This window comes from Dicentrarchus labrax, unplaced genomic scaffold (assembly GCF_905237075.1).
Source record: "Dicentrarchus labrax unplaced genomic scaffold, dlabrax2021, whole genome shotgun sequence".
Lineage (NCBI taxonomy): Eukaryota > Metazoa > Chordata > Actinopteri > Moronidae > Dicentrarchus > Dicentrarchus labrax.
In genome coordinates, this window is record NW_026136722.1 from 20396255 (window position 1) to 20424223 (window position 27969).

General features: G+C 41.6%; 2 protein-coding genes and 1 long non-coding RNA gene across 3 annotated transcripts; 2 read left to right on the plus strand and 1 right to left on the minus strand.

Moving 5' to 3' along the window:
* Positions 1-10: 10 nt before the first annotated feature.
* Positions 11-1494, plus strand: LOC127355839 (uncharacterized). Its single transcript, XR_007881863.1, has 2 exons — positions 11-382; positions 741-1494. It is a non-coding gene; the product is annotated as an uncharacterized LOC127355839 (long non-coding RNA).
* Positions 1495-2118: 624 nt separating this feature from the next.
* Positions 2119-3465, plus strand: LOC127355773 (paraneoplastic antigen Ma1 homolog). Its single transcript, XM_051386961.1, has one exon. The coding sequence runs from the start codon at positions 2218-2220 to the stop codon at positions 3454-3456; it is 1239 nt and encodes a 412-aa protein (XP_051242921.1). The 5' UTR covers positions 2119-2217; the 3' UTR covers positions 3457-3465.
* A 3951-nt stretch (positions 3466-7416) lies between these two features.
* On the minus strand, positions 7417-27462 carry LOC127356795 (proteoglycan 4-like). The gene is made up of 14 exons (XM_051388818.1): positions 27250-27462; positions 25175-25615; positions 22040-22298; positions 20614-20759; positions 19829-20067; positions 19286-19458; positions 18910-18933; positions 13914-15563; positions 13437-13520; positions 13107-13181; positions 12498-12665; positions 10612-10755; positions 7643-7737; positions 7417-7515 (listed from the first exon to the last, which is right to left on the minus strand). Exons 2-14 carry the CDS (start codon positions 25406-25408, stop codon positions 7417-7419), a joined length of 3390 nt encoding a protein of 1129 aa, XP_051244778.1. The 5' UTR covers positions 25409-25615; positions 27250-27462.
* Between the last annotated feature and the right edge of the window lie 507 nt (positions 27463-27969).

A 27969-nucleotide genomic window follows, 5' to 3' on the forward strand; every position in this document is an offset into this window, starting at 1 on the left:
AACCCAGGTTAATATTACCTTAAAACCAATAAAAGGGTAAATAAACAATAAATGTGATGCAGCCAAATAAATAACATTAGGCATTAATTAAGTAATTTCTGTGAGTTTATTTTGTGTGCTACTCCTTTAATAAGTGCAGCAGTAACAGCCAATCAGAGTGATTCTAGCGCCGCTTGCTGGAGAGAGAGAAAAACAGAGCGAGAGCAGTAGACCGTGAGAAGTAAAACAACAGAGAAGTCCGAAAACCGAGTGAGGAGAGACTGAGATAAAAGAGTAAAAAAGGACTGTAAAACCTAAATTCTTTTCCATATTTTGGAGGATCTTTGTTGCTTTTTGGTCCACATTGCTGGATTCTGTTTTTGTTGCTTTGAACAAGGATTTGGTGAGTGAAAACTACTGTTTATAACGTGCAAATTAGCATGCATTTCCTTGTTGGTTTTTTTTGCAGCTGAATGTAACGTTATGCCTAACGTGCCAGCAGCTAAACTAAGAAAGTGTGAATTATGTTGTGTATTTTGTGGGTTTAATTGTGTAAGCAAATTGAAAAGCTACGTGCAATAGGCATGGTCAAGTTGAGCCTTGTCGGTGAATGGAGACGAACGCCGCCACCATTTTAGGGTGCTGTTCTGATTTAATTTAACATTTAGCCTGTGTTTAGGTGCTAGTCCTCCTCAGGTAATTTTTGTTGAATATATAAAAGACTAAACTGTGTGAATGTGTATTGCCCTGTTGTGAAACAGGCCAGGTTTTTTTGTCGGGAGGAGCTGCTTGGTGTTTATGCACGTGGAGCGGGGAAAGAAGATGGCGAGCCACCCATAGGAGAAACTGCGTCGGATACGGATCTGTTTCCACAAGACCAACATATATTCGAGGGACACTGATTCATTCACCTGAATCGTGGTAGGACTGAAACTTTATTATTTTGCTGCAGTGTGCAGTGAAGCTCATCTGGACTCTTAAAGGACTTAACAAAGGGACTAATTTAAGTTGTGAGATTGAGTTGTAGATGATTGCTGATTTGTGAAGTTGTGTTCCAAATCTGAATTTTGTGGTATTGTAATTTTCATTATTTTGCCGAATTGGTGATGCAAATGTTTTTCTTTTGGTTTTTTTGTAAACTAAAACCCAAAAACCTATTGGTTAAGTGGACTAAAGAGAAGGTGAGACAAAAACTCTTAAGATAGGCCTTACTAAGATAAAATGGGAACTTAAAGCTGAGTTAACTCAATGAGAAAACGAGGGACTAAATAACAACTTAAAGGATTCTAAGTTGAAAATTATTTTGAACTCAACTAGATTTAACGCAAACCAAAGAGAGGTAAAAATAGGAGGAATAACACGTCTCCTGAGAGCTGGACATTATAAATGTGAAATATTTCCAAGAAACTGAGGGTATATTTTCTTTTTTCTTTTCGTGTATGTGTGTGATTTGGTGCCACCTGTGTATGTTTACTACTAACTCTTCTATATAAATAAGCCGGCAGTTCAAACTTACTTCTTGGTCTGTGGTCTGTTATTACTGAGGTCTAGTTACAAACTGCTCCTCCGAACCTAGACTCTGGTCTAAGCAATCACTAATATCTAGTGTGTTACAAAGTGGCGAGCCAGCCAGGAGCAGTTGCTAGGTAAAGTAAATAAGTAATTTTCCAGACCACGCAGACCTAAAATACTTCAAAGCCGACAAAAATGGAAGTAGTAGAGAGAGAGAATATTAAAGTGCCTAACTCAGTTATTGTTACTGGGCTTACTGATACTGAGTTAGATGAGGAATTAACTGATTTCCTGAACAAGTATGGGCGCATAGCGAGAACAGTTAGAGTAGATGACCCCCAATCTCCGTACCACAAAAATGTTATTGTGGAGTATGACAGTGGAGCTGCAGTGACCACCCTGGAACCTGTACTCCCACACAGCTATGAGAGCCCCAGTCAAGTCACATACCAGATCAGAGCCCTGTCAAGTGAATACCTACCGATTGTGACCAGTAGTGTCACCCAGAGCTATTTGACTGAACTAAAAAAAATTGCTAAACTCAGTGGCAGATCTTTTGAAGAAATCCTCCAAGAGCAGTTGCCTACATGCAGTAAATCAACTGTTGAAACAGAGCTCAGGAGTGAGGCTGCAGCTGAGCCTTTCACTACACAGATTCAAAGCGAACCAGCACAACCCTCAGTCACAGAACCGCAGGTGACTCACCAGGCTTTTCCAGCTAGGACAATGAAACTGGGTGAATCTTCTTTGAGTTCCACTGAGTCAAAGTCGTCCAGCCAGACTGAAGGAGGTGAGACACCTAGGGTTGCCATGAGTTATGTAAATCCTCCAGAAGTGCAAAGAATGGTTGTGGAACACATAGTGAGAAGTGAATCACCAGTTTCACAAGCGAACGTGTCATTCAGACTTAGAGGGTTCTCTGGCAAAACTCCTTGCCCCAGTCATGAGGTAGACTTCGATACATGGCGAAACAGTGTTGAGCTCCTTCTGCAGGATGCAGCTCTGCCAGATTTGCAGCGCTCAAGGAAAATTCTAGATAGTCTATTGCCTCCGGCAGCAGATGTTGTTAAACCTTTAGGGCCACAAGCCTTACCTACAGCTTACCTTGAACTATTAGACTCAGCCTTTGGCACTGTAGAGGATGGTGATGAGCTTTTTGCCAAGTTCCTTAACACACTCCAAGATGCGGGGGAGAAGCCATCCCATTACCTACACAGGCTGCAGACAGTTCTTTCCAAAGCATTGAAAAGAGGAGGTGTATCTGCTAGTGAAGCTGGCCGACATCTTTTGCGGCAGTTTTGTCGAGGATGTTGGGATAATGTGCTCATAGCCGATCTTCAGCTTGAGCGTAAAAGAGACAACCCGCCTCCATTCTCTGAGCTACTGTTACAGTTGCGCGTGGAGGAGGATAGACAAACTGCAAAAGAAAACCGAATGAGAAAGCACCTTAGTGTATCGAAGCAAAAAGTCAGTGCACATCTCGTAACTGCTACCTCCCTTGAAGGCGACACATCATTGGAAAGTGACATCACCCAAATGAAGAAACAAGTCACTGAGCTGCAAAGTCAGCTTGCCCAACTAAAGACACAGAAAGCAGAATCAAATGTGCCTTCTCAAGACAGAGTTGTCGCCGAGTTAAAGAAACAGGTTACTGAGCTTCAGAGTCAGCTCACAAGCATTAAAACCCAGAGACACCCTAAGACAAAGGCCAATGTGACTAAAATGAACACAAAACGTCCAACTAAGTACGAAACATCTGAATCTCCTTCTACTGCAGACCAAATGCCTAATACCAGACCAAGACCATGGTACTGTTTCCAGTGCGGCGAGGATGGTCATATCGCATCCACATGTCCTAATGATCCCAATCCGCTGCTAGTAACTGCTAAAAGGAAGCAACTTAAAGAGAAACAATCCATGTGGGACAGTCAAAATGGCTCAGTCCGTCCCCAGTCTTTAAACTAGATCCTGCTCTCGTTGTGGGACAAACGAGAGCTAAGGACCATGACCACAGTCCCACTGATGCTGAAAACCCTTTCAAGAAAAAGTCCTCGCGTAGAAGATCCACCTCGAGTAGAATACCCAAAGGTCTGATCGGAGCCAAATATACTGCTAATGTTCTCATTGATGGACAGTCTTGCAACTGCCTCCTTGATACAGGGTCACAAGTTACCACAGTATCACAGTCATTCTATGACAGCAACCTCTCCAACTTGGACCTTCACCCTTTGAATGAGCTGTTAGAAGTAGAGGCTGCAAACGGTCAAACTGTACCCTATTCAGGCTTTGTAGAAGTGGATATCACCTTTCCTAAATACTGTTTTGGCTCTGAGATCATCGTGTCTACTTTTGCATTAGTTGTCCCAGACACACGTTCCAATGCACAGTCCAAACTCCTGGTAGGCACAAACACCTTGGATTTGGTGTATGAGAGTTATGCCCTGACAAACAATGACCTCCAAGCCCTACCATATGGTTACAGGGTTGTTCTAAACATATTGCAACAGAGAAATAAGCAAAAAGAGAACAGCTGCATAGGGCTAGTGAGACTGTCAGGAAAAGACCCTGAAGTTGTCCCTGCAGGTCAAAGCCGTGTTTTGGGTGGGTCAGTTCATGTTAACAATCAAACCTCAGACAGATGGATTGTAACCGAAGCCCCTTCATCATCTTCCCTGCCTGGAGGTGTGTTAGTTACAAGCTGTTTACTCAGTCTCCCTGAAAATTCCTCTCAAAAGTTGCCAGTGGTGCTGCGTAATGAAAGTGAGCATGACATCATCATTCCAGCAAAAAGTGTCATAGCTGAAATTCACGCCTTGCAGGAAATTGTCTCAAGTAAGCCGAACACTCACAATGTGGCACACTCAGATGACTTTTCAAAGTCCCCTGAACATTCAGAGTTAAAGTTTGACTTTGGTGACTCTCCACTTCCAGCTGAGTGGAGGGAGAGAATAGAGCAAAAGCTGAGTGCTATGCCGGAGGTGTTTGCCCAACATGATTCTGACTTTGGTCGAACAGACAAAGTTAAGCATCAAATCAAGTTGAGTGATGAAACTCCCTTTAAACACAGACCTCGACCTTTGCGTCCACAGGATCTTGACGCTGTGCGGAGACACCTGCAAGAGCTGAGTGAGGCAGGAGTAATCCGGGAGTCTGAGTCGCCCTTCTCTTCACCCATAGTGGTGGTTAGGAAGAAAAATGGAGATGTAAGACTCTGTGTCGATTACCGTAGATTAAATCTGCAGACCATCAAGGACGCTTACGCTCTACCTAATCTGGAGGAGACTTTTTCTGCGCTGACAGGTTCCAAGTGGTTCTCTGTCTTAGACCTCAAGTCAGGATACTACCAAATTGAGGTAGATGAGGCTGATAAACAAAAAACTGCCTTTGTGTGCCCATTGGGGTTCTGGGAGTTCAACAGGATGCCCCAGGGCATAACTAACGCTCCCAGCACATTCCAAAGGCTGATGGAGAAGTGCATGGGTGATATCAACCTCAAAGAAGTCCTGGTGTTTTTGGATGATCTGATAGTGTTTTCAGAAACACCTGAAGAGCACGAGAACCGCCTTCTCCATGTACTCAACCGTCTTAAGGAATACGGATTGAAACTGTCCTTGGAGAAATGTAAGTTTTTCCAAACTTCTGTGAAGTACTTAGGCCACATTGTGTCCCAGCAAGGTGTTGAAACTGACCCCCAGAAAGTCGAGTCCCTAAAGACCTGGCCAAGTCCAAGAAACCTCAAGGAGCTGCGCTCGTTCTTGGGGTTTGCTGGTTATTACCGCCGGTTTATCCAAGATTTTTCCAAGATAGTGAAGCCGTTAAATGACCTCACTGCTGGGTACCCACCACTTAGGAAGAGTAGTGGATTTAAGGATAACAGTGGTCAGTACTTCAAACCAAAAGAGCCTTTTGGAGGGAGGTGGACAGACAGCTGTCAGCAAGCTTTTGAAGCAATTATTGACAAGCTCACTACAGCCCCAGTATTAGGTTTTGCCAACCCAAAGCTACCGTATGTATTACATACAGATGCAAGTACAATTGGGCTAGGAGCAGCGCTCTATCAAGAGCAGGAAGGGGAAATGCGTGTTATTGCATATGCTAGCCGTGGACTGTCGAAGAGCGAATCTCGCTATCCAGCTCACAAACTCGAGTTTCTGGCACTAAAGTGGGCTGTAACTGAGAAGTTTTGTGACTATCTGTATGGAGGCTCTTTCACAGTGGTCACAGACAGCAACCCACTGACATATATTCTGACCACGGCTAAGTTAGATGCAACAAGCTACCGCTGGTTGTCGGCCCTTTCCACCTTCACGTTCCAACTTCAGTACAGAGCAGGGAAACGCAACCTCGACGCTGATGGCCTTTCACGGCGTCCTCATGCTGAACCTGTTAATGATCTGGTTTCTCAGAAAGAGGAAGAGCGAATCAGTCAGTTCATAAAACACCACTTGCCTGAGTCTGATGATTGCACTCGTATCTCCCATGACACTGTGAGAGCAGTATGTGAGAAACACCTAGTCTGCTCACCTGTGAACACCAATGAAAAGGGTTCAGGTGTTCCTCTTGTAACCTCTCTTGCTATGTCGGCAGAAGCAGTTCCAGACAGCTTTGAGCAGTTCGATGGGTTTCCTGTCATTTCCAGCATATCTGAAGAGGATTTGAAACAAAAGCAGAGAGCCGATCCGGCGATCTGTGAAGTTATTCATCAGTTAGAAACTGGTGAAACCTCTCCTCCAGCTGTAAGAGGGGAACTGCCAGAGTTTCCCATCTTTCTGCGAGAGATAAACAAACTTGAGCTGCGGAACGAAATTCTCTACAGGAAGAGGCAAGTTGGTGAAGAAACCCATTATCAGCTAGTCCTGCCCAAGGAGTTGAGAGGCATGGTTATGCAAAGCCTTCATGATGACATGGGTCATTTGGGTATTGACCGGACCCTTGGCCTTGCACGACTCAGATTCTTTTGGCCCAGAATGGCTTCCGACATTGAGAAAAAGATTAAGAGTTGCAGCCGATGTGTCTTTCGAAAAGCACTTCCAGAAAAGGCAGCCCCCCTAGTGAACATTCAGGTGACCAGACCCCTTGAGTTAGTGTGTATAGACTTTCTGTCAATTGAGCCAGACCGAAGTAATACAAAAGATGTCCTTGTGATCACTGACTTCTTTACTAAGTATGCTGTGGCAATTCCAACTCCTAATCAGAAGGCTAGAACAGTAGCCAAGTGCCTATGGGAAAACTTTATAGTCCACTATGGCATCCCTGAGAAACTGCATAGTGACCAAGGGCCAGATTTTGAGTCCAAGACGATTAAAGAGCTCTGTGATCTTGCGGGGATCCATAAAGTCCGGACCACACCATACCATCCAAGGGGAAATCCTGTGGAAAGGTTTAACAGGACACTTCTTAGTATGCTTGGGACTCTGGAGCATGAAGACAAAAATCACTGGCGAGACTTTGTGAGGCCGTTAGTGCATGCATATAACTGTACAAAACACGAAACAACAGGTTTCACACCATATGAGTTGATGTTTGGGCGGCAACCTCGTTTGCCAATTGATCTTGCCTTTAATGTCCCATTGAATCATAGCCACCAAAGATCTCACTCTCAGTATGTTCAAGCTCTGAAAACCAAACTACAAGAGAGTTACCAACTGGTTGCCAGAAATGCTGCAAAAACAGCTGAAAGGAACAAAACCAAGTTTGACAGACATGTCATTGAATCTACATTAGATGTTGGTGATCGTGTGCTAGTGAGAAACGTACGCCTAAGAGGAAAACATAAGCTGGCTGACAAATGGGAAGCTGTTGTTCATGTTGTTGTTAATCGGAAGGGTGACCTTCCAGTTTACACAGTCAAGCCAGAAAACAAAGATGGTCCCCTTAGAACCCTGCACAGGGATCTTTTGTTACCATGTGGTTTCTTACCAGCCCTTAAAGAGGAAACTCCTGGTGTGTCAAGCAAACCTCGAAGGCCGAGCACACGTCAGCATCCAGACCCAAATCCTGATGAGCAGGAGCCAGAGTTGAACTCTGATGAAGAGGATGACTATTTGTCATATTCCGTTCAAGACCCAATCTTGACAACCATAAGGTCCACTCAGGAAAATGAAATGATTATACCTCCAAGAGAGCAGTCTCATTCGTCTGTTGAGCAAACCTGTTCAGATATAGTAACATTTTCTGACATCACTCCAGAGATACCTGTTGAAACCCTACCTGGAAATCCAACTTTTCTGGAAAGAGACTCCTTACCTGAAATGGATATACATACAATGGACAAACCTGGAGAGGAAAACCTACCTGAACAAACATCTGACGAACCTATGGAAGGAACAGAACCTGAAACAGCTACTGCCAGTGCTGAAGAAGTGCCTGGTTTAGTGAATGAACGGAGTACAGAGAGATGTAGTGAATCTGAACCTTTGGAAGATGGTGAGGTAACGCCTCAAAAGGGAGCAAGAAACAATGAAAGTGAAACACAATGTGCATTGAGAAGATCCTCAAGACAGAAAGAAAAATCAAAAAGGTTGACATATCCAGAGCTAGGAAATCCTTTAGTGACCATTGTCCAATCACTATTTCAAAGTTTGAGCACAGTTATCACTGATTCACTTGTGGAGCCTAATTTCACAAAATTACCTGAACCCGAGATAGTGTAACCCATTAATGCTATGCACAGGGACTTGCATAGAGTTAAGGGGGGAGGGTGTAACCCAGGTTAATATTACCTTAAAACCAATAAAAGGGTAAATAAACAATAAATGTGATGCAGCCAAATAAATAACATTAGGCATTAATTAAGTAATTTCTGTGAGTTTATTTTGTGTGCTACTCCTTTAATAAGTGCAGCAGTAACAGCCAATCAGAGTGATTCTAGCGCCGCTTGCTGGAGAGAGAGAAAAAACAGAGCGAGAGCAGTAGACCGTGAGAAGTAAAACAACAGAGAAGTCCGAAAACCGAGTGAGGAGAGACTGAGATAAAAGAGTAAAAAAGGACTGTAAAACCTAAATTCTTTTCCATATTTTGGAGGATTTTTGTTGCTTTTTGGTCCACATTGCTGGATTCTGTTTTTGTTGCTTTGAACAAGGATTTGGTGAGTGAAAACTACTGTTTATAACGTGCAAATTAGCATGCATTTCCTTGTTGGTTTTTTTTGCAGCTGAATGTAACGTTATGCCTAACGTGCCAGCAGCTAAACTAAGAAAGTGTGAATTATGTTGTGTATTTTGTGGGTTTAATTGTGTAAGCAAATTGAAAAGCTACGTGCAATAGGCATGGTCAAGTTGAGCCTTGTCGGTGAATGGAGACGAACGCCGCCACCATTTTAGGGTGCTGTTCTGATTTAATTTAACATTTAGCCTGTGTTTAGGTGCTAGTCCTCCTCAGGTAACTTTTGTTTAATATGTAAAAGACTAAACTGTGTGAATGTGTATTGCCCTGTTGTGAAACAGGCCAGGTTTTTTTTGTCGGGAGGAGCTGCTTGGTGTTTATGCACGTGGAGCGGGGAAAGAAGATGGCGAGCCACCCATAGGAGAAACTGCGTCGGATACGGATCTGTTTCCACAAGACCAACATATATTCGAGGGACACTGATTCATTCACCTGAATCGTGGTAGGACTGAAACTTTATTATTTTGCTGCAGTGTGCAGTGAAGCTCATCTGGACTCTTAAAGGACTTAACAAAGGGACTAATTTAAGTTGTGAGATTGAGTTGTAGATGATTGCCGATTTGTGAAGTTGTGTTCCAAATCTGAATTTTGTGGTATTGTAATTTTCATTATTTTGCCGAATTGGTGATGCAAATGTTTTTCTTTTGTTTTTTTGTAAACTAAAACCCAAAAACCTATTGGTTAAGTGGACTAAAGAGAAGGTGAGACAAAAACTCTTAAGATAGGCCTTACTAAGATAAAATGGGAACTTAAAGCTGAGTTAACTCAATGAGAAAACGAGGGACTAAATAACAACTTAAAGGATTCTAAGTTGAAAATTATTTTGAACTCAACTAGATTTAACGCAAACCAAAGAGAGGTAAAAATAGGAGGAATAACACGTCTCCTGAGAGCTGGACATTATAAATGTGAAATATTTCCAAGAAACTGAGGGTATATTTTCTTTTTTCTTTTCGTGTATGTGTGTGATTTGGTGCCACCTGTGTATGTTTACTACTAACTCTTCTATATAAATAAGCCGGCAGTTCAAACTTACTTCTTGGTCTGTGGTCTGTTATCACTGAGGTCTAGTTACAAACTGCTCCTCCGAACCTAGACTCTGGTCTAAGCAATCACTAATATCTAGTGTGTTACACTGTTCTAAAGAAAGAGCAGAGAAGTGTGTAAGACAGCAGCTCTGCTTCCTGGTCCTAACTCTGGACTGTCAGGTTTTAGAAATAAACTTCGCCATATTTCTAGATAAGAGAGCCGCTCCATCCAAAGTGGGATGGATGCCGTCTCTCCTAATCAGACCAGGTTTTCCCCAAAAAGGCTTCCAGTTATCAATGAAGCCCACATCGTTTGCTGGACACCACCTCGACAGCCAGCGGTGGAATGACGACATGCGGCTATACATGTCATCACTGGTCACATTGGGCAGGGGTCCAGAGAAATATACGGAGTCCGACATTGTCATCAGTCACTACTATTAGTGTAGTTGTTGCTACTGTTGTTGCTGTGCACCTGTCTGTCTATCTCTGTCTGTCTGTCTGTCTCTCTCTCTCTCTCTGTCTCTCTCTCTCTCTCTCTCTCTCTCTCTCACCCCAACTGGTCGAGACAGATGACCACCCACCTAGAGCTGAAGGATCTCACCTAGGTTTTTGCCTTTTAACAGGCAGTTTTTCCTTGCCCCCATTGCCAAGTGCTTGCTCATGGTGGTACTGTTGGGTCTCTGTAAATAATGTTTTAAAGAGTTCGGTCTAGACCTGCTCTATTTGAAAAGTGTCCTGAGATAACTTCTGTTATGAATTGGCGCTATGCAAATAAAATTGAATTGAATTGAATTGAATAGAATCAGTAACTGTTGATTATGAGGAACATTATTGATTATTATTAGTTACATTATTGATAACATTAGTTTTATATCCAGTAAACAAACTGTGTCTGGTCCTGTGGTAGTACTGAAGTTCTGTTTACCTGTGCAGCTGGCTCCCTCTGCTCTCCAGGTGTATCCACGTAGGCAGGAGTCACAGCGGCGCCCTGCTGCTCCGGGTTTACACTGACACAGACCAGAGTCAGAGCAGTGAGGAGAAAGACTGCGCTCCATGTCACAGTCACACTCTGAGGACACACAGAAAAATCATCATCATCATCAACATCATTATCATCACCACCATCATCATCATCACATTGCTCTGAAACCAGACTGAAGCTCATACAACATTCTGTTCAAAAACAAGATGTTCTGGCCTGTAATTTCCAACATTTGATTTACTTTTTTTCTTAAAAAGCAAGCTCTCTTCAGTTCACAGGGAAATTTACCCTGACTTATAGATACATTTCCTATATGAGTAACTACACTAGACATTACACCGGCACTATCCCTCAGAAATTGGGCTGGAATAAGATCCAAGCCAGTTGCTTTGTTTGTGGGAAATGCAGCTACACACACCCTAACCTTTTCCACTGAGACAGGACTTATTTCAAATTCATCGCAAACTAAAATTTTGCCTTTGTAATATGAATTTACAAATGACAAACCATATCTCCCTGAACTAGTGATGGGAATTCCGGTTCTTTTTAGTGAGCCAGATCATTTGGCTCTTTCAGCTCCCAAACAGCTCTTCATTTTACCACTTATACCTTTTTCAAGTCTGCCAGATTTAATTCAATTTAATTCAATTTTATTTGTATAGCGTCAATTCAGAGTTCTCAGGACACTTTTCAAATAGAGCAGGTCTAGACCGAACTCCTTAATTAATTTAGAGCTGTTTTTGACTTATGATTTGTATGTATACACATATATGACAAATTATTCAATAAATCCTTTGTAGTATTCAAAATGTAATTTTTACATTTTCTTATATCAATAAATTGTTGTAGCCAATTGTTTTCATCCATTTACAGACCCTGTAACTCTCTGAAACCCTCTAGTGAATGCACTAACCTGCCTGTAGACCCACTCTGCTACACAAAGCAGAAACACAGAGAAAAGCTGAAGTATAGAAATTTAAAAAAAAGGTTAGCTATTGACATTTTCAATGGTAAATGGACCTGTACTTGTAAGGTCTTCTGACCACTCAAAGTGCTTTTACACTACAGACACATTTGTTCTTCACACACATTCACTCAGTGATGGCAAAGTCCATCGAACAGAAACTAACTCATTCATACACATTCACACACCAATGCATTAGGAGCAATGAGGGTTCGACATTTGGTGAGAGGAGCCTGGGATCGAACCAACAACCTTCCGATTAGGAGAGAACCTACTCTGCCTCTGCACCACAGATACTTTGTCTTTGTCACGTGATTGGTTGCACAGCACGCACATGACATTCAGTCACTGCGTGTATGCAGCACCCATAGTGCAGAGATCATCATATCATTCTGAATTGTATCACTTAACAAAAAAAAAGAAACGCTTGCGGATGGGAGCCATCGTTCACTTAAAAGAGCAAGCTCTTCTTTTATGGATAAAAAGTCCTTTTAGATTATACAAAACATCAGGATGTTTTCACATATCTAGCAAACCGTCCTCAGAACAAGAAGATTCTACTATTGAGCACATCCATGAGACACATTCCTTCAAACAGCATCCATTTCCACATTTTATGTGAAAAAATATATCACAAAAATCACAAGAGCCTGCTTTAGCATCAGCTCTCACTGCTTTCCCAAAGTTAGGGCAGCAGCTTTGCGTCTCCTGAAAGCAGCAGGCAGATAGACAGCATGATGTCGCTAGCGTCAGCCTATTGCTTGCTTCTGGCTCTGCCTCTTGGTGTCTAATGATGAATTTAAATAAAGTTATGAGTTTCAATAGTGTGTGTGTGTGTGTGTGTGTGTGTGTGTGTGGTACTGACCGACACAGACGTTCTCGTCGTTCAACATCAGTGAGGCATTTCTATAGTAACCAAGGCGACAGTACTGACAGTTCTGTCCTCGTGTATTGTGTTTACAGCTCACACATGTGATGACGTTGATGAAGTCAATGTAGCTGCAGCGGTTGGAGTGACCATTACACTCACAGTCTGACGGAAACACAGACACATAGTTATTAGTGTCATCTTTTCCCTGAAAGAAATGTGGGTTCTTCTCATAAGATATCAAATAATGTTGATATTTACTCCAACGTATGTTTGTAATAAACTAACCCCTTATAACAGTTAACAATGAAACTCCACCCACTCAACATAACCCCGCCCACAGTCAAACATTCAGACAGGTTAGACAAACATGAATACTGATGGAAGATGGCAGCAGAGGAGAAGAGAGGTCTGTGACGTTCATCATTCTGACCATCCTTTGTTTGTTTTGCTTATTATTTTATTGTGACCTCTGACCCTGACAGGAAGAGGAGGCAGCATCCGTTAGCAATTGTCTACTGTCTAATGTTTGTGGGAAGCATTCAGTTTATATGGGAGTGGACATTTGTACAGGGGGAGGGGTCAGGTGGTTGGAGGTGGTCTTACCCTGGAAGGTGACATAGGCGATTTTGGACAGCTGACTGAACTTTGGTCCTCCTGGAATCAGAATCTTCTGGGTCGCTTTGGACACAAAACAAGGAGTGTAACCATGGCAACAGCCAGGTAACGGCAGAAGTGAGCAGTACACTAACTACCAATTGGTGAGGGCCATTGGAAGTACTGTTACTATAACTGATACTAATACTAATCAAATTTATTGAACCAGGATGAAATCGTTTTCAAGGGGGTCAACTACCTACTATTACTACTACTGCAAACTAGTTCTACTAGTTCCACTACTACTACTGTTACTAATAGCCAGTAGGTGCCAGGTACCTTTTTTCTCGTATTTTTTTTTGTCTTTGTCCTTCCCTCCTTCCTCTTTAGTCTCCTTTTTTGCTTCTTCTTTGGCTTCAGTGACTGTTTGGTTCAACAGAGACGTAAAATATTCAAATTTGTGTGACAATGTGAAAGACAGAGTTTTTAATCTATCACAGTGAATGAGTCCAAGGTCCAACTTACTTTTGGTTTCTGAAGCTATCAACCAAATCCATTTAGGTCATATGATATCAAGTAACTCCATGACAACTGAATAACTCCATCTGATGAAGGCCACAATATGTGGTTGAAAGGGTTATTGACCTTTTTTGGGAATCTTTTTGGCAAGCTGATTTTACTGAGGTCAAGAGTGAAGCACAAGGCCAGCCCAGATGTAAAAGTAAAGTAAAAGTAAGAATCTCTGAATGTGCGGCTAACATTGTCACATATATTGTACACTATTATAATCTGATTGATCAGTGCCTCATTTCATACCTTTTTCCTTTCCTGTCGTCTTTTGTTCAGAGTCTTCCTTTTCACCCAACTCTGAGCCTCCTTCTGGTCCTCTGGCAGCTGAATCCTTTCCAGAAGACTTTGCTTCCATTTGAGCTGCTGAAGGATCTACTCCTGGATCATCTACTACTTGAGGAAAATCTGGTCTAGCATCTAGACCAGGACTTGCACTATCTGGTACAAGGGAATCTGATCCAATTGCTTCCATTCCACTATTTCCTGTTTCCACTATATCTAGCCCTTGTGAGACCAGTCGAGAATCAACTGAATTTGGTCCAGTAACATCAACAGATTCAAGGGAATCATATGAAATGTTCCTGGGATCAACAGAAATTGGATCATCTGGAAATGGGTAGGTGAAGTCCACAGGGGCCAAATCCCCAGCAGAGTCAGACCGATCTAAGGTGGTGGACCTTGTGTCTGGTGCAGTATCACCTCCTCCTCCTACAGCAGGAGGCAACAAGGATTCTACAGAGGCATTAGGAGGAGATACTTCAAGAGGTATTCCTTCAAGAGGAGGTAAATCTATCAGAGTGTCAGGAGTCTTAGAGGAGGGCACTTCTGGGCGAACATCTGGTGGCGGTACATCAGAGGGAGGTACATCTGGAGGAGTGTCTGAAGTCCAAAAGAAGGGTGCTTCTGGAGGAGATACATTAGAGGGAAGTACATCTGGAGATGGTTGATCAGGAGAAGGTACATCAGGAGGAGGTACATCTGGAGGAGGTACATCTGGAGAAGGTTGATCAGGAAAAGGTACATCAGGAGGAGGTAGATCCGGAGGAGGTACATCTGGAGGAGGTAGATCAGGAGAAGGTACATCAGGAAGAGGTACATCTGGAGGAGGTAGATCAGGAGAAGGTACATCAGGAAGAGGTACATCTGGAGGTACATCTGGAGGAGATACATCAGATGGGGGTACAGCTGCAGGAGGTACATCAGAGGGGAGTACATCTGGAGGAGGTAGATCAGGAGAAGGTACATCAGGAAGAGGAACATCCAGAGGAGATACATCAGAGGGAGGTACATCAGATGGAGCTTCATCCAGAGGTACATCAGGAAAACGGACATCCGGAGGAGAACCATCAGATGGAGTTACATCAGGAGCAGCTTCAGCTGGAGATGGTATATCAGAAGGAGCTTCATTGGGAGGTGGTAGATCAGGAGGTACATCAGGAGGAGCTTCATCAGGAGGTGGTACATCAGGAGGAGCTTCATCAGGAGGTGGTGCATTAGGAGGTGGTAGATCAGGAGGTACATCAGGAGGAGCTTCATCAGGAGGTGGTACATCAGGAGGAGGTACATCAGGTGGAGCTTCATCAGGAGGTGGTACATCAGGAGATGGTACTTCTATTTGTGTGTCTGGAGGAACATCAGGAGAAGTCGTGTCAGCGTCTGCAGGTCGAGGATCTCCAGCCTGATTGGTTGGGGCCAACCTAGTGGGTGGAGTATCTCCAGATGGAGCACCTTCACTGGGCGGAGGTATTTCTGTGATGGTTGTAGTTGTTGGTGTTCCAGTTGATGTTGTTGTAGTACCATCAGCAGATAGGGTAATTATTAAGTTGGTCATACCAGTTCCAGATACAGCGAAGTCTGTGCTGTCTGGTGAGGAGGTGGAGTCAGAGGGCGGAGTCACTGGGTCAGAAATAGACACCTCAGAGTCAGTACTGCGGCTTGGGGTAGTGGGGCTGTTTGTACTGGTGTAACTGGTGGGACTGTAAGTGCTAATAGTGGTAATGGGAGTGGTGGTGGTTGGTACTGTGGGAGCTGGTTTGTACACAGTGTCTCCAGTCTCCAGAGTTGGACTGCTTGTTGGGGCTGGGTCTGCTGTAGGTCCTGCTGTACTGCTAAAGTCTGGAAATGCACCAGGACCTTCAGTACTAACAGTACTACTGACAGTAGTAAAAGCTGATGGAGTAATAGAGTCTACACCAGCTTTAGGAAAGTCACTAGTACTAATGAAGTAAGTTGTAAGGCGAGTATCAGTCATGGTGGTACTGATAGTAGGAACACTGTCAGTGTCAAATATAAAGGTAATATTATTAGTACTTGTTTCTGCAGGGGTAGTGGAAGTACTGGCTGGAGGACTTGCTGTGCTTGTAGAAGCTACATCAGAAATCATTGTGTACATAAATATAGTTGTAGTACTGTCTGTAGTAGTAAGGTCAGTAGTAGAAGTAGTCATGTCAATAGTAGTACCAATGCTGTTTGGGGTAATTCCATCAGTTGTAGGAATATCAGTACTTACAATACTGTCAGTAGTAGCTGAAGTAGTAGTGCTGTCACTAGTAGAGGTGGCAGTACTGTCAGCCATGGTAGTAGTACTCTCAGTAGTGTCATTAGTACTGTCAGTGGTGGTAGTGTCAGTAGTGTTAGTAGTACTGTCAGTTGTGGTAGTAATAATAGTAATAGTGTCAGTAGTACTGTTAATAGTTGTACTGTCAGTTGTGGTAGTAGTAATAGTAGTTATGTCAGTAGTACTGTCAGTAGTGGTACTGTCAGATGTGGTAGTAGTAATAGTAGTAGTGTCAGTAGTACTGTCAGTAGTGGTACTGTCAGTTGTGGTAGTAGTAATAGTAGTTATGTCAGTAGTACTGTCAGTAGTGGTAGTGTCAGATGTGGTAGTAGTAATAGTAGTGTCAGTAGTACTATCAATAGTGGTACTGTCAGTTATGGTAGTAGTAATAGTAGTAGTGTCAGTAGTACTGTCAGTAGTACTGTCAGTAGTGGTACTGTCAGTTGTGGTAGTAGTAATAGTAGTACTGTCAGTAGTGGTACTGTCAGTTGTGGTAGTAGTAATAGTAGTAGTGTCAGTCACTCCATCTGATGAGGCAGAGGGTCTATCAGATGCTGCTGTGTTAGAGTCACCAGCCGCTGTCAGAGAAGAAGAGTTACGTCTCTTTAGTGAAGCTCAGCTTTCTGTTCTCTGCAGCTACTGACTGAACTCTCTGCAGAACATTGGGAGCTTTTCAGTTTACTCAAATGTGAATAAAAGGAATCCTAGAATCCCCCACCGACACCCTCAGGCAGGCAATAGACTCCAAAATATGTATTGTAAAACTTGTAGCTAATAAAGGTGTTATTTTGCTCAAACAAAGAGCTTGTTGGATGATCTAAAACCTATTTTCTTCATGCAATCTTTCAAAACATCCTGATCCTCCCCCCAGACCATTATCTGTGACTAATCCTCATCCTGAACCTCAACATCTTTATCCTGCTGTTCATTATTTGTTCTCTGAGGCAGCTCTAGGATAACCTTGAAAGGCAGCTGGATCACAAAATCAGAGATCACAAAAATCCATCTTGTCAGGCTTCAGTCTACGTGCTCAGTCTACCGTATTAACTCTGCTTCTTGAACTGGTTCCATTCAAGATTCCTGACCTTGTTTCTATCTATCAAACCAGCCAGCATTTCCAGCAGTTTTGTAATAAAGCATCAACAGAGGGTAAAAACCTGTAGAATATGAGATGCCCACTTTGGTTCCCAAGGAGAACTTTCTTCAGATTCCAAACCAATCTATTGTTGGTTGAAATGTTTAAGTTTTGTAAACTAGTGCTGAACTGGAACGAGCCAGCTCCCTGTTGATGGACAGCATCTACAGTTCCTAACAACAATAAATCTAAGTTCTGTATATCAGACCCAGATATACACACTCTGTCCAGCAGGTGTCAACTCTTTCATAAGTTACCTGAACAGTACCTGCTGACACACCTGTCCCTCATTATATAAATATATAGTTTTAGTGTACCCTGACCTACCTTGGCCAGCATGCACATACTGATGAGTTCTTGGTTTACCTTTATATATATATATTTATATATATTCTTAATATATTATATGTTGTATGTACATCTGGAGTTTGTAACGAAAGTAATTTCCCCCGGGGATAATTAAAGTATTTCTGATTCTGATTCTGATTTTGGTGGTCGTGGTTATAAATACTAATAATAGCCTATATAATGCCTTCAAAGCCCAACCAGCCAATAACAAGCTTGTAAACATGTGATTTGGAAACACCCAGTTCTGTTCTGCAGAGACCTTTAGTGGAGTCAGCCACCAAATCCACACACTGCCGGACCTCCTCATTCAAATCCAGAGTTTCACTTTAATTATAAATACATTTTCAGCAGAACAGGAGATCAACTTTCACTCGTTTGAGATACTAAATATCAACTTTGTGTCCATATTTGAGTTGTATGGATTCAGTCGCTGGTACATCTCCTGTGTCAGATTGTTCTATGGTTCTATGATTCTATGGTTCTATTATTCTATTGTTCCATGGTCCCATGGTTCTATGGTTCAATGGTTCTTGTTCTCTGCTCTATTATACTCCTACTGTTTTGATCATTGTTGCATCTATAGGATCTCTCTGGATTCCTTTGTTAGAAGATGAATGTTTGAAATGTTTCTGCTTGTCACAGTTACAACAATTGACATTTAAAAGATAACATGACAGCTCCCTGATAGTGAAGCCAAAAGGTATTGATTGTCACTGTAGGTCATAAACCCTCCATGTTAGCAGATGAGACGGGCAAAACTAAAACAGTTTTAATCATATTCAATCTGTAAACTGTTATTATATAAATGTTATGTGTATATGTCTGTGTGTGTGTGTGTGTGTTTGTGTTTGTGTGTGTGTGTGTGTGTGTGTGTGTGTGTCATTGACAGGTTAAAACAGACTAACACAGATTAAACACACACACACACCATCTGTCAGTGTGTTAACGACAGATTAACATTCAGACTTTATTCCCAGGTCAGTCCTGAACTATAGGCCCACTGCCGGGGGACTCCCACGAAGTAAAAAAACACTTTAGTGTTATTTTGTAAAAAATGCAGAAATATTTAAAACTGTAAAATATGAATGATGCAACACTGACCATGTTACTCTAGTTTTTAAGTGTTAAGATGAGTGAGGGGGGAATAACAGACAGGTGAACAGACAGACAGGTGAACAGACAGACAGGTGAACTGTACTTACAGGCTGCTGTTTCTGCTGCTTCACCTGAAAAGACATAAACATAGATAGATTGATAGATTGATAGATAGATAGATACTTTATTTATCCCGAGGGAAATTCAAGATGATGGGTTAGGGTTAGGGTCAAGATATGAGTGTGCTATTCAGTGTGTGTAGAATAATGTGTGTGTCAGTGGAAGTTATTAATGCATCAGTTTTAAGACATAAATATAAATACTATGATAATAATATTAAAAATAATAATAGTAATAATAATAATAATAATATTAAGTATGGTTAACGGCTGAACACAGAAATCAATTATTAGAAACTTTCATGTGTGTGTTTGTGTGTGTGTGTGTGTGTGTGTGTGTGTGTGTGTGTGTTCAGGTACGTACAGGTGTTGGCAGTGCCTTTGGGCAAGGGCAGGTATGATCCTGGTCTCCAGCTGCGGGATTTGAATCCCTGGCTGCAGCGTTGACAGTCTTGTCCACTCGTGTTGTGGTCACATTCACACTGCAGTGTTGCATCACGTAACACACACTGAGCTGCATGCATGTTACACTTACACCTGCAGTAAACACACACAGAAACACACAAGTCAGGCGACTGGAACATTTTTTGCCACACCTTTATGACATCAGAACTCTGGTCTTGAAACATCACACCCACCTTGGCTCAGCTCTTCTCATCCCAACCTTCCTTAAACTAATCCTTTTCCCCTCTACATACACATAGACACATTCCACATACGCATGCAAGAAAACAAGATGGTGACTTCAAGAAGAAGACAGGAAGGTTGTTTCTCTGGATTAATTTGGTTTGTTAGTGGATGTATCTTGGTGTTCAGTTGTAGTTAGAAGTTAGCAAGTGTATCTGGTTGTTAGCAGGTATAGGTGGTTCATAGCAGGTGTAGGTGGTGGTTAGCAGTTGTTCGTTACCTGGCCGGTACGTCAATGTTGGAAATAGCATAGAAGTATTTCAGCAGGTTGTCTCTCTGGACATAGGTCCCACCCAGTGCTGGGCGGAGGAGACGCAGTCGGAGGTTGGTGAAGGTGAAGAAGTCCCTCAGACCTTTCATGGTCTCCATCCGGGTGTACAAGGCATCAATGTTGATCAACTTTGGACCTGCAAACACCCCGAACCGAGCCCGCACCTCGAACACCACAATCTTCTCCTCCTGTTGTTAGTTAACATGCTTTTCAGCCATTGGTCAAGTACAGCACAGATTTCTTATTCAAACATTGATTTTTACTTGTGATGAAGAAAATTCACATTTAGCAGACTAACCAAGTGATATCTGGCAGCCGGTTCTTTTGTATCCATTGGTAGTGACATTCCGTTCAATTACTGCCCTTTGCTTTATTTCCCTTTGACGCTAAGGTTAATCATGTAACGTCTGGTGATCAATTGCCCTCATTTAGATACTTTCTAGTGTATAAAAACACTTCATTTAATTTGCTCTGGGTCAGCTTACCGAGTCAGATCTGCTCTGGGTTTGTAAGTTCACCAGGAAGTGAAACTTACACCACCACAGCAAACCTCAACTACAGGTAGGTACACATACTAACACTTACTAATCAATGTCTAGTTTAAGTTTCACAGATAATTCAAATAACAGTGATCTATAATTGGATAGAATTACACCTGTGTAAATGTCTTCCTGTACACTGTGTTCCATTAGCGTTTATTAACCAAGCAACCAGTGTTAGGTCCAGTTACTCACCTTGGCTCCGACCCAGCGGGAGTACTGCTCAGTACAGATAACCCGGGTTAAGTTACTTGGTGCTAAATCAGAGACTCGTTTAGGAGACATACCAAATGCCTCCAGGCAGTCATCAGCATAGTACTGATACGGCTGCCATGTTACACCTGAAACACAAACACAACACAGATTAATAACAGTTATCCCTCAAAACTAGTTAATAACACAACACTACAGTTATTGTTACACAAAAACCAACACTGTTAGGCAAAACCTAAACCATTTTATTTAACGGGTCACATTTTGTCCTGTTTATGAACAATTAATCTCAAAATGTACAACCTGTACACAAAAACTTTTTAGTAAATCTTAATCTTAATCTTAGTTAGAAAGATCACTATAGGAACACATTGTGTGCTTGTCTCTGTGGGGTGGGAACTGTTTCTGTTGTGGGTCTGTAAAGCACTTTTAGATTCTTGACAATAGAAATTAACTTGACTTGATTTGACACAAACAAGGTTCTGAAATAGTCCCAGCAAAAAGTGTCTGTGATTCACATCTGAAGATCTGTCCTGTGTCTACCGCACTGACCTCTGTCCTGTATCTATCCTGACTCTTAGGTATTAATGTCTTTGTACTTCTGTCTTTACCCCTCTACCCCCCTCTCTCTCCATCTGACCCCAACTGGTCGAGGCAGACGGCCACCCTCCTAGAGTCGAGGTCTGTCGTAGGTTTCTGCCTCTTAAAAGGACGTTTTTCCTTGCCGCTGTTGCTAAGGTCTTGCTCATGGTGGGAACTGTTGGGTCTCTGTAAATAATTTTATAAGGAGTACAGTGTAGACCTGCTCTATTTGAAAAGTGTTCTGAGATAACTGTTATGAATTGGTGCTATACAAATAAAACTGAATTGAATCGAATTGAACTAAAATCTTTCTTAACTGTCAATTAAGAAAGACAATTACGGTCAAATGATTGGACTTTACTCAAACTTGAGAAATAAAGTTAATATTAATAATATTATTGTTATTATTATATACTATTACATCAGTCCAATAGGCAGTACAGACCTCTGACCTGCATATTCAGCACTCACCTATGCCCGGTATCTACAGTAACACAATGATGTTTTTGTACACTAATAAAGCTGTGTTTTAGAATGAGTAATAAGTTGTATTTTTTAAAACTGATTAGGTTTTGGTGGCATGGTGGGACAGTGGTTACGAGTCTGATGTTACTTCCACTGTAAGAGGGTGTTAGGAGCCAGTGCAGATGTAAAATAGCTAACTTTAGGTCATAGTGGTCTGAGAGTCTCTTTTAGTGACACTGCTGTATGAACTCTATTAATTTCTTTTCTGCAGATGAATAGCTTCACTAGATCAGATATCTGATACAGATCACATGTTAGTAGCAGCTGGTGTTCCACACTCAGTGCCTCACAGACCAATCACCTTTGTCCAGAGATTTCTCCAGCACCATGCTGGTTGGTCGGCCGTACTCGAAGGTGACAATGATATCGTCAACCACCTCGAGACTCTTGTTCCAGGACAGAGTGATGTTGGCCAATAGAGGCTCAGGATACCTGGACCATGTGACTGTTTGCCAGTAGGTGATGAGCCCTCCCCTCTCCCTGTCTCCCATCAGCTGAGGAGGGTGAGACAGGTCAGGGCTGGACGCATCACACTCATCACTGCACAGGTACGGGTTCTCCTGCAGAACATAAACAGAGTCTAGTTCATATAAAGTTACTGTTACTGTGGAATATTTATTAAAATATTCTGATCAGGTTGTAGAAACAATGGGACAGTTCAGGTTAAAACAGGTAAGAAGAACATATACTTTATTAATCCCCTAGGGGAAATTGTTCTTTTCACTCCTTTTTTATACACACACACAGGCTGAAATGCACACTTCATGCACTTGTGGACATTGTTAGGTTGCCTTGCTCAAGGGTACCTTGGCAGTGCACAGGAGGTGAAACTGGCACCTCTCCAGCTACCAGTCCACACTCCATGTTTTGTGGTCTGTGTGACTTGAACCGGTGACCCTCCGTTTCCTAAGCCAAGTCCCTACACATAGAGCTACTGCCGTAAACCGATCTGTGAGGGGGAAGGACTTAGTCAGTCTTGACACTTATTGTGTGATAACTTGAATGCTCAAAGACTTCAGTTATACATAAGGTGATGTGTCTGAAATGTTCATCATGCTAAGTCTGTCAGATCTGTGAATAAAATCAGTAGTCTAAATTCTACATCAACACTCTGAAAGTCCACAGACAGGAAGCCACAGGTCCATCATGGTGCGCTGAAATATAGCCTATTGTAATGTATGTATTGTTAATGCCTTAAATTGTTACAGGTTCTATATGTGAGATAGAAAGCATTTTTCGTATTATTTTTATGTATTATCACCTTGGAACCATCCCAGAGCAGGTTACGCTTTATAAAAACCTTCTTTCATCATGTGACTATGTTGCAGTCAAAGGTAAAAATAAAACTTCTATATAGAAATCTGTCAAACCAAAGATGTTGAAATGAAAATACTTCCATTCTTTGATTATGAAGACATATTTAATTGATTGACCCAATTTATTATTCCGATTTGCTATGAATCAAAACCTACCACTGTCTTCTGTGTTCATTGTGGTCAAATGGCCCTCTCTGCATACTAACATACTTTTATTCATGCTTATTTATGAAACTCTTCACATAGATAACATCAAAATTGACTCAATATTAATCACAATCAACTCACCCAAAGTTGAAATATGGACACATCTGGTTTCAACGTCGATTTTGTATTTTGAAAATGTCAAATGGATTCAGTGGCCTCAATAACCCCCAAACCTCCTTTATTGTCCAAATCAACCAATCAGCTGCTGAGATATTGTCCATATTGCTGATTATTAATGCTAATTATGCTAATTGTCCAACATATGCAGGTTAGTATCTGTCAGTGTGTAACTGATGGAGAACCAGACTGAACATTTATAACATAAAACTTTGGTACTCAACAGTTCTAGGAACACAGTGGAAAAAATATTGTCTACAGAAAATAGACTATAATGAAAATATATCTATGAATATTATTTTCTGTTTTGGACAATAGATCCTCCTCATAATTACACACTAATTAGTGTCAGTTACCAACAGTTACAATCAGTGACAGTCTCCGACAGTCAGTTACAGTCAGTTATAGTCAGTTAGTTTGATTTTGTTCAGTTGCAGATTAACTGAATCTGCAGTGTGACAGTTGGCAGCTGCGGGTAAAGTCAAATGATAAACCGCTAACACACACTTACACACACTGATCAGATTAGTGTTAATCCATCACACACATATGTTAGTAGGACACACAAAGTTCGGTTAACTGTGTTATATGACGTAATCTGAGGTTGTAGTTTGTAGTGATGACATTTTTAATGCTGCAGATTTCTACATTAGCTAACTACAGTAGTTCATCAGCATACAGAAATATAGATACATAATTGGTCATTGCTGTAGGCTGCTGCTATACGTTTGTGCGGTCACTATATTGGTCAGGAGGTAGCCAGAATCCACTGTAATTTCATTCTGATCACATTTTCATGAAGTTTGGTTTGTAATAAAGGTGAGTCACTGAAGTACCAGGTTCAGTTTCCCATATTTATTTCAAACCAAACTTTGTTAAGGCGCATTAAATTGAGAACTCTGTATCTGTGATAATGACTGAAGTAACTGCACCTGTTTCTACCTGAACTCATAGAAAGGAACTATGACAATGTATCTGTGAGGTCAGACAATATTTAATTAGTTAATAATATCTCAATATGGCACTGAGTTCATCGTTTACTCGCATTAACAGGGTTTAAATATCTCTACTGACTTATTTATTTATTTTATCTTATGGGAATTCTTATTGATCAATTATTAACTTCAAATTTTTGCTTCATTACAGCTCTTACATTTATCAATAATTCACATATGACTTTAGTTTCCCAAAGGAACAATTAGACAGACAGCAGGAGTGTGTGTGTGTTCAACCTGCGAGTCAGGACCCTCCAGGAGGTCAGCAGACAAATCTGAGGGGTCAGGAGGTGATTGACAGGACTTTATTCTGTTGCATTATGGCTTGATCAAGTGCTCAGTTAGTGAACTCATTCTGATCACAGACCAGGTCCTCCCTGAACCACATAGTCATCTGATGGTTGTCAGTTATGGATACAGAGATAATCCTTGTCTTCTAGCTGGGTGTCACACACCAAACCCTAACCACAAGTCACAATGTGCTCTTCACCAAACATAATGCCAACCGAAGCAAAGAAAAATGAGGTTTGTTTCCATTATTAATAATGCTTTACAGAGAAAACTGGATGTAGTTTCATATATTTTATTTTCAGAATGTTTCTGTGTTATAATCAGGCTGCTCTCTCATATTAGGTTCATTACAGTAATTTCATTCAGTCAAGTTATTGAAATGAAAAAATGTTCAGAGAGAAAATGTCTGCTGACATTTACAACCTGACCACCCAGAGTTCATTTTAATATCCACAAATGATTTATATTTCACTGTGTGTGTTCAGGTGTGTTCAGGTATGTGTGACTGACCAGAGTGCAGAATCTCTCAGGTGGGTTTCCACAGGTGATGCCGGGGGGGTCGACTCTGATCTGCATCACCTCCTTCATGTTGGCTTGTGGAGGTTGACAGGCGTAAAACTCCCATCCCGGGCCCGCCTCCGAGCTGCGCAGAGACCGACATACGTCAAACTGACTGCCGGTCTGACACCGGCCCACCACCGGCAGGAGGAGCAGGAGGGGGAGGAGGGGGAGAGGGTGAGACATGGTGGACTGACAGTCAGACAGACAGGAAGTCACATTTCAAAGTCACCTCCCCGTTTTTAATCCACAAGTTCAGTTCTGTTCGACCTTCTTCAGACAGATGATTGTCATGGTTACCAGTTAGTTATCTGGTGGTTGTCATGGTTACCAGGTGATGGTCATCTCCTGAGATCTTCAGTCAGTCCTGAGGAGACTTTGTCCACCAACACGCTGCAACAAAACGACAATCAGACACACACCTGGCTCAGTTAGACTGAGGATTGCACAACCTGATTGGCTAATAATTGATTACCTTAAAGCTCCAGTGTGTCACATTGATATAATCTATATATATATGTAATGTATTCATTAGTGTTTAATCAGCTGATAATAAGAATCATTGTGTGTTTGTTACCTTAGAATGGGACATTTTTATCTACAGAGGGAGTGTGTCCTCTTTTGGTGGAGTCGCCATGTTGGATCACCATGTTTCTACAGGATCTCAGAACGGACAAACCAGATCTAGATAGAATTTACTGTAGTTTATCTATCTATCTGAGCTGTATTTAATTCAATTCAATTTTATCTGTATAGCGCCAATTCATAACAGAAGTTATCTCAGGACACTTATTTACAGAGACCCAACACTTCCAAAAATGAGCAAGACCTTGGAGACAGCAACAAGGAACAACTGCCTTTTAAGAGGCAGAATGCTACACACTGGGCTTTTAAATGTACAGTCTCTCACATCAAAACAATAAAAAAAAGAGAAAATAGGAAGTTTGAGCCCAATTACCCACAGAGGTCTCCTCCTCTCAAAAACAAACAGACCCGCTGATTAAAAGCACTAAACACACTGAATAAAGCAGTTCCACCTTAACAATCACTGCTTCTCCCACGCTGTTGGACAGACAAAGGACGTCCCGGAGGGACTGCGAGCCGAGCTGCTGCTAACGTTAGCTCAGCTTGTTTCTCTGATAACTTAAGATCCAGACGTCCGATGACTAAAATCCTTCAACAGGTTCAAATCTAGAGTTAAAAAGCACCAAGATCTAAACAGTGGATGGTAAACAGTCAATGTATGACAGCTTCTGATTATTGATTATTGATTGAATCAGCTCCATATAGAACCAGCTCTAGAGTTTATACCCTGATTATAAATGATTGATTGAATATGTTCAGTTGAAGATGTTGGTTTCAGACACTGTTGTTAATATAAAGTATTGTAACAGGTATAATCTTGTATCAGCAGGTGAATGAACTTCCTGTAAACAGGCACCAGATTCCTCCGGAGAAATAATGTCAGATATGAAAATGTTTCTGTTCCCTTCATCCTGTCTGTCTGCCTGTCTGTGTGTTTGTTTGTGAATTGATGATTAAACTGAGACTCAGAGACTCAGTTTCTGTTCTTTATTAAAGTCTGGGATTCTCTCAGACCTTCAGAGGTCTCATTTAGTAAAACAGAATCTAATAACGCAGAGCTTCTCCCATTGTGTGTCACTCTGTTATATAGACGAGAGTAATGTTAGCACAGCGTTGCTCACAGACAATGCCGTCATCGCTGACAATGCCGACATGATTTACAGAGAACCATCAAATCTAAAAGCTAAAGTTTGGGAGACATTTGGAAGGAAAGTTGGACAGAAGTCTGTCCATCGGTCAGACAGTCGTAGTAGCTGAGAGCACTGAGCTGTATCACATTGGTCCACATTCAACTGTACCTGAGTCGTATTATTATTATTATTATAGTCTTATTATACAGTCAGTGGACTCTCTACAGTCTAACGTGTCTTTATTGACATAATAATGTTGTTTACATTAGTTGATCAGAATATTAGGAACATGTGTCTGTCTGTGTTACTCACCTGTCTTTCTGTCAGTGTGTAGTTTGTGTCTTCAGGTTGATTCTTGATAATCTGATTAAAGAGACGATAAAACACGTCCTCATCATCCCTTCTTCTTATTCTTCTTCTTCTTCTCCTCCTTCTTCTTCCTCCTTTTGCTCCTTACCCCTCTTTCTCCTCCTCTGTCTCTCTTCTCTCTCTCTTCCTCTATTTCTTCTGTTTTCTTCTTTTCTAATCTCCTTCTGTTCTTTCCTCCTCCTCCTCCTCCTCCTCCTGTAGATAAACCTCTCAGAGCTCTTTCTCTCTCTCTCTCTCTCTCTTCCTCTGTCTCTCCCTCTCTGTCCCTCTCTCTGTCCCTCCCTCTCTCTCTCTCTCTCTCTCTCTCTCTCTCTCTCTATCTCTGTATCTCTCTCTCTCTCTCTTTCTCTCTCTCCCTCTCTCTCTCTCTCTCTCTCAAAATTCAATTCAAAATTCAAATTCAAAATTCAAAATGGGCTTTATTGGCATGAACGTTTTTAAAAAAAAAAACAATATTGCCAAAGCAAAGCATCAAAATACAATACAATAAGTTGAAATATTCAGACAATACACAATATGAAAGATATATACATTATGAACATTATTTTAGTTATATACAGTGTGTGTGTGTGTGTGTGTGTGTGTGTGTGTGTGTGTGTGTGTATCACTCACTGTCCCTCAGGTTGTGGCATGTTAATACATACTGGGCAGCAAGGTGTGCCT

Excerpts from the sequence above, each read along its gene's own strand:
- LOC127356795 (XM_051388818.1), bottom strand. The coding sequence starts at position 25,408 with ATGTCTCACCCTCTCCCCCTCCTCCCCCTCCTGCTCCTCCTGCCGGTG. Across the intron at positions 22,299-25,174 it reads CTGAGAGATTCTGCACTCTG|GAGAACCCGTACCTGTGCAG; the intron begins GTCAGTCACACA and ends TATGTTCTGCAG. Across the intron at positions 7,516-7,642 it reads ATGTTACTATATCTGAACAG|AGTTCAACTCTGGCTCCTGC; the intron begins GTTTGCTCAACA and ends CCTCTTCATCAG.
- LOC127355773 (XM_051386961.1), top strand. The coding sequence starts at position 2,218 with ATGAAACTGGGTGAATCTTCTTTGAGTTCCACTGAGTCAAAGTCGTCC.